Source organism: Martes martes (assembly GCF_963455335.1).
Source record: "Martes martes genome assembly, chromosome: 14".
Classification (NCBI taxonomy): Eukaryota; Metazoa; Chordata; class Mammalia; order Carnivora; family Mustelidae; genus Martes; species Martes martes.
This window is the reverse complement of record NC_137902.1, coordinates 81,741,955-81,753,781: the sequence shown is the minus strand read 5'-3', so window position 1 is coordinate 81,753,781 and position 11,827 is coordinate 81,741,955. Positions and strand designations below refer to the sequence as shown.

General features: G+C 59.5%; 1 protein-coding gene across 3 annotated transcripts; it reads left to right on the top strand.

The window, feature by feature from the left end:
* The first annotated feature begins 376 nt into the window (after positions 1–376).
* On the top strand, positions 377–11,827 carry AGT (angiotensinogen). Of its 3 annotated transcripts, none has more exons than XM_080822453.1 (5): positions 377–465; positions 4,330–5,181; positions 8,255–8,522; positions 10,164–10,308; positions 11,072–11,827. In XM_080822453.1, exons 2-5 carry the CDS (start codon positions 4,353–4,355, stop codon positions 11,261–11,263), a joined length of 1,434 nt encoding a protein of 477 aa, XP_080678579.1. In that variant the 5' UTR covers positions 377–465; positions 4,330–4,352; the 3' UTR covers positions 11,264–11,827. The 3 variants fall into 3 exon arrangements, with proteins under 3 accessions (XP_080678579.1, XP_080678580.1, XP_080678578.1); XM_080822454.1 differs by lacking the exon at positions 377–465 and adding an exon at positions 1,253–1,331; XM_080822452.1 differs by lacking the exon at positions 377–465 and adding an exon at positions 2,226–2,482.

The window sequence follows — 11,827 nt, the reverse complement described above, 5'->3', positions numbered from 1 at the left end:
TGGGGACTCAAGCACATTCTTGGGGACTCTCAGAAGCACGCCTCAAGAGGGCTCTGTCAGAAGGCCTGGGTGGCTGCCACACCTCAGGCTAGAGACCCATCACACGCCTACACGCACCTACGTGGGATCCCCCGTGTGCGTCCCCGCGGCCCCAGGGCAGGGGAGCCGGGGTAAATGTGTAACTCCACGGCTCACCGGCTCAGGCTGTTCGGCACGGAAAGTGTGTATCGATCACTCTGACTTCCTGGAAGGAGTCCCAGCCCGAGAGTCCCTCTGGCGCCTGTCCCCTAGCGGCCCCGACCGCGTGAGGCCCCCACCCCCACGGTCGGGCCAAGTGATGTCACCGCCCTCCTCCCCAGCTTGGGCACAGAACGGTCTGGGAACGGCTCCATCCCCACCCCTCTGATATAAATAGGGCCTAGCCAGGGCAAGAGGCTGCTCTTGTTTTGGGGACTCGAGGAGAAGGTAAGCGGGGAGCCCCTCCCCGTCAGGGCAGCTGAGTTCTGCCGCGAGGAGAAGCCGAGGGGTCTCTGGTGGGAGCGGCTGGGAGCCGGAAGGCAGGGGTCCGTGGTGACAGGCGCTGTGGGGGGATCACTACCGAAGACGACGCAGATGTGTCCCCCCTCCTGTCATATCGGACGTCCTCTCATGGGCTGTCCTCCCCCTCAGCCACCCCAGGTCTTAGCAGAGGAACTGCCCCCCCACCGTAGGGCAGGGTGGCCGGGTCCCCTGCCGCCTCTGAGCAGGGCTGGGTCCTCAGGCGCAGGCCGGGAGCAGAGCCACGGGGGGCCCTAGAGTCAGAAGGAAGCACAAGGCTTGTGCAGGGGCAGGAGCTGGGGGGTGGGTGGGGGAGCAGCCTCAGATAGCCGGGGGCTGCCTCCCTGTCCCGGTCCCCCGAGGCTCAGGTGAGGAGTGGCCTGCGGGTCTGTCTCCCTGCACCTCCCCCAGGCAGTGCTGCCTCTGGCCCTGGGTTCAAGGCTTGGGTGCCCTCGACTCATCACTTTGTATCCCCGAGCCTCGGTTTGCCCATCTATAAAATGGGACAAGCAGCGATGCCTGGCCTCCCTTGTTCACGAGCTAGGGGTATACTCAGAGAGCTAATATAATGTGAAAGTGCTTTCTAAACTTTAAGAGAAACTACGAAGACAGATTCTTACTGTTCAAGAGGCACCAAGATGGGTGCTGAAGTGTGTGGACTTTGGCATCAGGGGGTCTGGGTTTGAATCCTAGTTCTGTCTCTCACTTAGCTGCGTGATCTTGAGCAAGTCACGGAACCTCTCTGTTCCTCCGCAAAACGGCATTCATTAATCCACTTAACAACTGTTTATCAAGTACGTACTATGTCCCAGGAACATTTCTGGAAGTGTGGTATATATATCAGCGAACAAAACGGAGAAAGGATCCCACTCTCTTGGGGTTTGCCTTCACGTAGGAAGAGACAGGCGCTGAATACTAAACACATAAATGCATAATAATTAATTATTTATAAGGTCATAAGGGGGTCAGTGCTGTGGGGAAAGGAAGTAAAGCAGGATAAGTGAGTTCAGGGTGTCAGGCGTGGTGGGAGACAGTTACAGCGGGAAATGGGGTGTCACGGAAGCCTTAGCAGGATGAGACAAATCCATGGAAAGTGCTAGAACACTGCCTGGCAATGATAGGCATTAGACCAGTGTTGGGTGCCGATCTCACCGTTTCACGAAGCCACAGAATCACGAGGGGATAAGGAGAGGAGACTGAGCAGGGGTGCCGGAAGAGGGCAGATCCACAGGAGCCCGGAGCCCCCGTTTATTCTGAGACCCCGCGGTGGGCTAAGGCCCGGTCGGTACGGCGGCTGAGAGCAACGCACAGCAGCCCCTGCCCCGGACAGGGACCGTGAAATTGTTTCACTGTAGACAGTGCGTGTGCCGTGCGGGACTGGCAACGCAGGGAGGGGGCTGTGCTCACCTGCGTGGCCCCAGCCCGGGACTGGGGGCCACTTCTGCCAGGTTTCTCCAGCCCCCCGCTTCTACAGGTTTCCCCTGATAACTCAGAGTGTTTGGGCTTTTTACTCGAGGCAAGAGCTGGCAGTGGAGGCCTGTCTGGACGGGAAGGAGAACTTTCTGTTCCATTTCTGCATGAGAACCATGGATTGGGTCAAATGTGCGGGGAGGAGGAGGAAGCGGTGGCCGAGTTCAGAAGTCAAAGTTCCTTTGGTGTTTGATGACCAGAGCAGAACTAAACACACAATGCTTGTGAGTTGAAAGCAGGGGCAGGTTACCAGGCCCGGGAGAGGCGTGCGGAGTGCCAACGTCAGGGGATAACGGGGTATGCCTGGGTGTGCAGGAACGATGGAGGCGTCAAGGTGACCTTGAGTTCACGCCTCAGTTCCAGGGATGCCTGGGCTGCTCTAGGAGGGCCGGGGGATGAGTGAGGATGAGGATGGGAGCACGAAGGACGAAGCTGGTAATGCAGCCCCAGCGCAGACCAACACCACCGGATGTCGGTGAGAGGCGTTGGTGGGGCTGGTGTCGGGCTCCACGGGGATCCACCGCGCAGGACATAGTCCTCCACGTGCAGGACACGGTCGCCGGCTGTCCTGGGGCGCTGGGACAGGTGCAAACACCGGGGCTTCCGGCTGAGCCTCTGGTGCTCACCGCCAGCCGCCCGTGGGGGCCACACTGGGGCTGAGAAACCCCTTCCCAGGCCACGCCCCAGGGCCATTGTAACTGGCATCTCCGGGGGCGGGGGGAGACGGACTTCCACGGTTTCTAAGGCTCCCCCGGTGAGACCAGCGGGAACCGGGCTCGGGACTGACCGGTGAGAATAAATGCAGGTCTGAATTGTGTCTGTTACACGCTTTGGTGTGTGACTCGGGAACTTTTCTTCCTGCCTCAGAACTCTCCTTTCTGTGTCTGCAAAGGGGTGAAACCTTTCCTTCCTCGCATGAACAGCCAAGGACTGGACTGGGGAATCCGTGGGCCGGGGCTTCTGGGAACGGTCACGTTCTACCCAGTTAGAACAGGTCTATTCTTAAAGGACGCACCTGGTCTGGGGAATGAGGTGTACATCTCCTGGTTGGCACTACACAGATCGTTCTCGCCAGGCCAACTTATAACATAGAAAAAAACCTATGTGCGTCTTAGTCTCGTATCCCAAACTGGTCTCCACCTACCCCGGGGCGGTCTGCTCCACGGCTGGTTTTCTAGGGGAAGCTCATAGCCAGAGGCAGCCGTATCAAAGTCTCACAGACTGGGTCCCTTCAACGACAGAAATGTGTTCTCTTGTGATTCGGGCGGCGACAAGTACTGATGAGCTCCTTCTGGGAGAACCTTCATACCCGTTCCAAGTCCAAGTTGAGATGTTGACAGATGTTTCTTCCGAGGTCTCTCCCCCTGGCTTGTAGATGGCTGTCTTCTCCCTGTCTTTCCAGGGTCTTGTGTTTGTGTGTGTCTTGTCCTAATCTCTTCTAAGAGGGACCCCAGTCAAATGCGATGAGGGCCCATCCCAATGACCCCATTTAACCTAAATTACCTCTTTAGACACACCATCTCTCAACAGAGTACGTTTTGAAGTAGTGGGATTTAGGACTTCAACATATGAAGTTAAAAACTTTAAGGCAACAAGGCGAATTTTTTTTAATTTTAAAATCAAAGTTCCTTCAAAAATAAGTTTAAATGTTTCCATATTACTCTTTAAAAATTATTTATTTATTTATTTGAGAGATGGAGAGAGTGAGCACAAGCAGGTAGGGGATGTGGAGAGGGAGAGGGAGAAGCAGACTCCCCTCTGAGCAGGGAGCCACACGCGGGACTTGATCCCAGGATCCCAGGATCATGACCTGGGCCGAAGGCAGATTCTTAACGACTGAGCCACCCAGGTACCACCCCCCATATTACTCTTTAGTAAACATATAATTGTTGACTAACCCATGATATCACTGTTTTACCCAGGGTAAAAAAATACTATCAGTCAGTCACATAATCTTGAAGAGAAGCATTTACAACATTTTGTGAAAACATTTGTACTTGACGTAATGGACATTCTGGTATTTCTGTTTAAAATCTACCCATGTCTTACTCTCAAGACATTCTCCCCATCATAAAAATCAGACAAAACAAAACTAACCCCAAAATAACCCCCCCAAAAGGCACAGCTCAGCCCGTGCTAGTGCGTCGTGGCTCCCAGAGATACTGTCCTCTGGAATCTATCGCTTCTCTTCAAGGTGTGTGTAGACCCGGATAGGTTTCTCCTGCGTTCGTGACCGCAGGGAATACGGGAACAGCTAGACGTCTGGCTGGAGGGCACTAACGCGCTTAGTAACCTGTCGCCCTGCACGAAATGCCATTTCAGGGAAGCGAGCGCCCCTGCCGGAGATGGCTCCTGCCGGAGTGGGCCTAGGGGCCGCTGCCCTCTGCCTCGTGGCCTGGGCCGGCCTGGCCGCTGGGGACCGAGTGTACATCCACCCCTTCCACCTCCTCGTCTACAGCAAGAGCAGCTGTGAGCAGCTGGAGAAACCCGGCCCAGAGACGCCCGAGGAGCGGACCTTCACGCCCGTCCCGATTCAGGCCAAGACGTCCCCGGTGGACGAGGAGGCGCTCCGGGAGCAGCTGGCGCTGGCCGCCGGGAAGCTGGAGGAGGAGGACAGGATGCGGGCGGCTAAAGTGGGCATGATGCTCAACTTCTTGGGCTTCCACATGTACAGGGCGCTGGGCGAGTCCGGGAGCGCGGCCAGCGGGACCGTCCTGTCCCCCACGACTCTCTTCGGCACCCTGGCCTCTCTCTACTTGGGCGCGCTGGACCCCACGGCCGGCAGACTGCAGGCATTCCTGGGCGTCCCCGGGGAGGACCAGAGCTGCACCTCCCGGCTGGACGGCCACAAGGTGCTCTCCGCCCTGCAGACCATCCAGGGCCTTCTGGTCGCCGAGGGTGAGGCTGGCGGCCGGTCCGCACTGCTCCTCTCCACGGTGCTGGGCCTGTTCACAGCCCCTGGCCTGCGCCTGAAGCAGCCTTTTGTGCGGGGCCTGGCGCCCTTTGCCCCCGTCACCCTCCCGCGCTCTCTGGACTTGTCCTCGGACCCGGATGTTGCTGCTGGGAAGATCGACAGGTTCATGCAGGCGGTGACAGGGTGGAAAATGGACAGACCCCTGTCAGGAGTCAGCCCGGACAGCACCCTGCTTTTCAACGCCTACGTCCACTTCCAAGGTAAGGCAAAGCCAGGAGGTGCCCTCGGGGCTGGTGCCCCAGGGGGACAGGTCTGTGTCTGCACACTTAGTGTCCAGCATTTGGCTCAGCAGGGCCAGGCCTTGGGGATGGGCAGGGTGAGAACGTGGGGAAGTCCCTGGAAGTCCCTCTCAAGGAGCCGGTAGTAGCTGCCCAAGGGGCTCCTTGGATGAGCATCCGGCCAGCCACCTGCTGTCCTACTGCGTGCGGCGACTCTAGTACTCCCTTGTAACCTGATCGTTTAATACCCTTGGGACGTGGTAAAGCAGTGCTACTGCCTCTGGGGGAAAACCCACAGTGACGCCTTAAGAAGGCGCGGCCACAAGTCGGGGTCCTGAGATCCAAACCCACACCTCCCGGCCCGGTGGTCCATCTCCACGCTCGGGAGGGAGGGCTTCTTGCCTCTTGAGAAGGTCAATGTCCCTGCAAAAACACCCAGTTTGTTTGCTTACACCACTTTCATGCTGGGAGCGGTTAGTACTACTCCCCGCTCCCCAAATCCCCGCAAAGATAGGTCGCTACTCGACAACTGATCTTTGAAGACCTATTACGCGCATGCCCCTGAGCTGGGCGTCTCAGGGGGCCAGGGCGGAAGGACGCACAGGTCTGGAACCCAGGTTGCCTACTGAAGTTCAAGAGGGGAGATCGATCCCACAGGCGAGTGCCCGCAGCTGCAGAGCTCTAGGGAAATGTGCCCTGAAAAGGCACTCTGGGGCACCAGGCCCTCGAAGGAGGGAGGGTCCCCGGGGGGAGGACAAAGGCTTGGGGACAGCGAGGGGAGCAGGGCTGTGGAAGAACAAATGTGTGAGCGAAAAGGCTGGCAAGTTCAGGGCCAGGAACCAGAGCAAGGGAGGCTCTGTTTGGCCAGAGCTCGGAGGGGATGGGACCTGTGGGAGGCACAGACCGGAAGAGGGGTCCGGCCAGATTTTGGGATGTGATGCTGGGAAGGGTGGTGGGTGCCAGAGCAGGCAAAATGTTCTGGTCAGAGGGCATCCAGGCCACCGGGGCTGTGTACATGGGAGGCAGGGAGGGTCCCGGGAAGGTGATGCAACGAGCCCACTGTCCCGGGAGCACGTGCTGAGGCAGTGACCTTGCAGACTGACAGGCGGGCTGGGGAGGGCGCGTTTGCGAGCCAAGGGAGCCACAGCGGAGACATGGAGGCGTAATAGAGCACGACTGCTGTCTTACTCTGAAAACGTCCTGCAAGTCGGTAAACCCCCACGGGGGACGACCTCCAGCCCGTTCTGGGTGCAGGGGGAAGACGACGGACCCAGGAACTGAGGCCAGCTCAGGTGCCCTCCTGCTGAGGGTGGCTGCCCCCCCGCCCCGGGGAGGACGGGGTGGGGGGGGGATGCACGGCCTCAGCCTGCCGTTCCCAGGAGGAGCCCCAGGGGGACGCTCACTGAGAAAGTCCTGCCCCCGCTAAAAGCTGGAGAGCCACGGGTGCCTGGGCACTCGGCCAGCCCCACCATGCCCACCCTCTGATCTTGCCCCTTGACCTTTCCGGGCCTCGGTTTCCATCAAACAGAGATGCACAGCCCCTCCCTGCCCAGCACCGCGCCGCTGCCTTACGAAGCCAAAGCCTGTCTCTCTGGGGAGCTCAAAGTGCCTCTTTGGTAATGATGTTCCGTGACCACGACCTCAGTGCCCAGATGGACGTTCCTGGCGCTCGAGGCCTCGGGGGTTGGGAGCCCCTGAGCTGTAGGGCGCCCTTTGCCCAGGCCCTGTGGTCATCCCGAGCTGCCACTGGCTCTGGCAGGTTCCACAACACCCGTTGATTTAACCTCGAGAGATTTACTTAACCTCTGGGTGAGGATGAATTCTGTGCTTTTCAGCAGAGCGCTGAGGACAGGGAAGCCACCTCTGTTCAGACTCTCACGTCCTTCTGTTTGGGTGGGAAAAGATTTAGTCCCTTCTTCCCCTAAATCTACAAGTCTCCGGCCAGGCCGGGTGGGCCAGCACCGAGGGCCTCCTAGGGGAGCCTGGTACAGTCACGGGGGACCCCCAGGGACAGGGCGTTCAGCAGGCGTCTGCCCCTCTTTCTGGCACAGCGGAGCAAGCTGGCCGTACCCCTCGGCCACCCCACATGCAGCCCCCCGGGGGAGGCCCCCACACGGGGCTGCCCCCTCCCCCAGGGCCGAGGGCGAGCTTGCACTGAGCACTTTGCTCCGAGCCACGGCTTGCACCAGGTCCTGTGTCTGTCCTGGGCAGCACGCGGAGCCTGCCTTGCGGGATGTGTGCTTAGCTCTGCGTCCTGACTGGAAAAGGGGAGGCTGTGGCAGCTGACGCTGCTCCCAGATGGAGACGCGAGCATGCCCCGAGGGTGCGTAGGGCCACCAAGCTGCTCTGGGTGACGCTGGGATGGTGGACACAGGTCACCGCAAGTCTGTCCCGCCCCATAGAATGTACGGTCCTGAGAGTGAGCCCTCATGTCAGCCCTGGACTCTGGGTGACAGTGATGTGTCCGTGCAGGGTCATCAGTATTAATGGACGTCCTGCTCCGGTGGGGGTGCGGATAGCAGGGGAGGCTGTGCTTGGGGTGGGGACGGGTGTCCGGGAAACTCTATATTATGTTATCAACCTAACTTATGTTATCAACCTAACTTCTCTAAAAAAATGAAGTTGATTAAAAAAAAGAAGCCAGTGAGCATGGCAGACCGCAGGCTTTGGGCTGGACAGCTCTGGGGTGAGTTTCCCTGGTCAGTTCATGGTGGCCTAAGGTCCCTGGTTTCCTTTGTGGACCTTAAGGTGACAGGTGTAAAATCTCAGAGTGGCACCTGGTGTGTCACATGTCTTCAACACGGGCAGTTAGCGTCACCGTCGTGATCTCAAACGGTTGGATCTTGCAGGAGGAAACTTAACCGGCCCTTGGGGTACAGGGTAGGGCCTGCAAAGCGCAGGGGTGGGAAGATGCCCCGCGGCCCGGGGTATGCCGGGGAGGCTGGGGCACAGGCTGGGCCTTCGGCTCTCCCCGTGGTGTCCCCAGCCCTAAGCGCATCTGCCTGCCCCTGCCTCGGCTGACCCGTCCCTCCTTGTCTCCTCTCCGGGTCTCCAGGACAGCTGAAGGGCTTCTCCCTGCTGGGGGGACTGCAGGAGTTCTGGGTGGACAACGCCACCTCAGTGTCGGTCCCCATGCTCTCGGGCACGGGCACCTTCCAGCACTGGAGCGACGCCCAGAACAACCTCTCCGTGACCCGGGTGCCCCTCAGCAAGAGCGCCTGCCTGCTGCTGGTCCAGCCCCACAGCGCCTCCGGCCTGCAGAAGGTGGAGGCCGTCACCTTCCAGCACAAATTCCTGACGTGGCTGAAGAACCTGTCTCCCCGGTACGGCTCCCGGGACACGGGCTGGCACCTCTGGGGTAGCTCCCTGTGGGCCGTGGGGAGCTGGGCCCGTCCGTCTGCCCAGGGCGGGAGGGGACGTGGGGTGAGCAGATGTGTGGGTGTTGGCTGAGCCCTGGACCCAGGACAGGGAGGGGCCGGGGGCCCCCGCTGTCCTGGAGCAGAAGGCCTGTGCATTCACGCGTCACCCCTCCATCCGTCCACCCGTCCACCTAACTCTGCAGGTATCGTCTCTCTCTGGGCGCAGGAGAGGGAAAGGAGTGGGGGGCGTGATTTCCTTGGGCTTGGGCTTACCCGCTGGTTTTGGAGGACTGCGTTTCAATCCGCCCTGAAGGGGGGACCTCTGATGCCACGACCACCAACCACGCCCCCCCCCCCCCCCCACAGTCTGCTACATTTCCAGAGCTTGTCGGGGACTGGCTTCCCGGAAGGGTTCGGACCCCTCCGGGAGGCCTGGGGCAGAGGCTTTCTTGGGGAGCTGTCCTTGACTCCAGAACTCGCCGCTTTGCTGCCCGAGTCGTTTGCTCCTCTTTCCAACGGGCGGGAAGAAAGCCATTCCCGTGCGCTGGCGCTCTACACTTGACCCTCGTCCACGGCCCGGAGCAGTGGGGGCCGGAAACCTGCTCTGAGACCACCACTCAGGGACACACTGGCCTCCCGAGGGCAACGCTCCTTTGGAAATCAGTTTTGGTTGTGCTGACGGTGAACGCCTGAGGTCAAGGGTGCCACGTGTACCATCTGTAGCACACCATTCAGTGGCATGGAGCACCCCACACTGGTGTGACCCCCCCACACTGTCTCCAGAACGTTTTCAGCTTCCCCGACGGAAACGCAGACTGACCACCGTACCCGCCTCCAAACCCTGGCCATGGCCGCTCTGCTTCCACTCTCTGTGAACGTGTCTGTTCTAGGACCTCAGAGGAGCGAACTCATACAGTGTCTGTCCTTTTGTGACAGGCTTGTTTCACCTGGCATGACGTCCTCAGGGCTCGCCCGTGTGGCAGCGTGGGTCAGGATTCCCTTCTCTTACGGCTGATGTTCCGTTCGACGGACAGACACGTTTCGTTTATCCCGCCGTCCGTCCATGCACTCTTGGGTCACTTCCACCGTTTGGCTACTGTGGATAATGTATGGACGTGGGGGTCATGTAAATCCCGTGAAGGCTTCAGGGGTCTCGGGAAACACCCCCGGGCTCTCAGGGATGCCGACGGGAGGCAGAGGCCCTACAGGCCGGCCAGCTGAGTTGATGTCAGCAACGTGGCCGAGTGGAGAGTGACGGGACGTTCCCCCCATCCCTCTCCCCTCCACGGGGCTTTCTGTGTCATGAATGTCACTGCATGGGGGTAGTAAGACGCGCTGCGGTATTTCAGAGAACAGCATTTCACAATTATCCACGTAGTTCAGCTTTGATGCAGCCAGCTGAAAACCAGAGTAGAACGAAGGACAACTCATTGCCAACCCCACTGAGCGCTACTTGAAGCTCACATCCTTCTCACAGTATTTCCAGGGACACGAGAGTTTTTTGTTATATTTTTTGCTGACGAACTTTCCCTAGCTGGGCGGGGGGCCCCAGGGCCTCCCAGGGGGAGCCGCCCGGGACTTTCTAAGCATGTGTCACCCCCGCAGGACCATCCGCCTGACCGTGCCCCAGCTGACACTGCGAGCCTCCTACGACCTGCGGGACCTGCTGGCCCAGGCCAAGCTGCCCACCCTGCTGGGGGCCGAGGCGAACCTGGGCAAAATCAGCAACGACAATCTCCGAGTCGGAAAGGTACCGTGCCTGTGATGTCCGGGTCCGAGTGATTCTGTGTGTTCACGGGGGGGAGGTGGAGATGGAAGGGACACAGAGAGAGCTTCTGCGGGGCAGGCAGGGGAGGAGGGGAGGAGAGCATGGCTATGTGGCTGTGCATCTGGGGTGGGAGAGAAGTCACCAGAACTTTCCGGGGCTTTCCAGGGACAGGCGGAGAGCAGCAAACCCTTCCCCACTATGTGTTTTTGGCTCTGCCCAGCATGGCCTAGCCTCGGGGTCCTTCCCAGATCCCACAGCAGGGTCAGGACTCAGGCCATGGGATCAGGACCCAGTGCCAGCCCTGCCAGAGCCGTGTGCTCCAGGAAACACTCAGCAGGAGGCAGACTGTCCCTCTGCCTGAATGATGTCTCCCTGAAGCTGGGGTGCCTGCAAGTGCTGGCACCGGGCTGGGTCCTGGGGAGAGGGGGGGCCCTTGCAGTTCTGCCGTTGGAGATCACTGCTGGGGAGCATAAGTCTTTTTGCTAAATTCGTGGGACGAACCAAGTAATGGCAGACCACAGCCAAGGGGCCCGGGGTTCTGTCCTGGAAAGCGAGGTGGAAAGTGGGAGACCGGTGCTTTGGAGGGGTGCTCTGGGGAGAGCTGTTGTGTGAGTTGGGCTGAGTGGGAGCCATCTACGCCGAGGGGCATGTATGGCACGGGCGGGCTGGAGAAACGGCTGTCCTGCACACTGTCCCTGGACCCCGAGGGCTGTCAGGAGCAGTCCCAACGCTTGCTGCTTTGCAGGTGCTGAATAGCATCCTTTTGGAACTAAAAGCAGACGAGGGAGAGCAGGCCACAGAGTCCGCCCCGCAGCCGGACGGGCCCAAGGCCTTGGAGGTGACCTTGAACCGCCCGTTCCTGTTTGCCATTTACGAGCATGACTCCACTGCCCTGCACTTCCTGGGCCGTGTGACCAACCCGCTGAGCGCGGTGTGAGGCCCGGCCCACCCGCAGACCTGGCAGTCACCGCGAGCAAGGGCAGCGGCCCGCAGCAGCGCTGATCTGTCGCCGTCTTCCACTCTGCCTTCCAGCGAGTCCGCTCCGAGCTGGGAGAAAGCCGCTCCCCTCCCGTCTAACGAGCAGCGGAACCTGCGGGCAGAAGGCCTCCCGGGTTCTTCGGCTTCTCCTGGGCCACGTGGGGGGGTCCCAGGAACAGGAACTTAGCACAGGACAACTGTTCAGGAGAAAGTCTGAACAGACCAACTGGGTCGTGAAACCGGAAATTGTTCCCTTTTTATCAGAGAACAGGAATTGGGTTTTACAATCCCACGGTTTTCCCTGCTCTGGATGTAGATCGGCTGGGGAAGCGCGAGCCGCCGAGCCGCCGAGCCGCCGACCCCGCGATGCCTTAGCTTTTGTTGGTCCCGGTCTTCTTTCCCAGGGTGCTGTGATCTTGGAAAAACACAAGCGCCTGAATTTATGTTAGAATGTTAATACCACGGCTAATTATCCCTTGTGTTATTAGTAAATGTCTTGTAACAATAAACAAAAGAAGAAAAA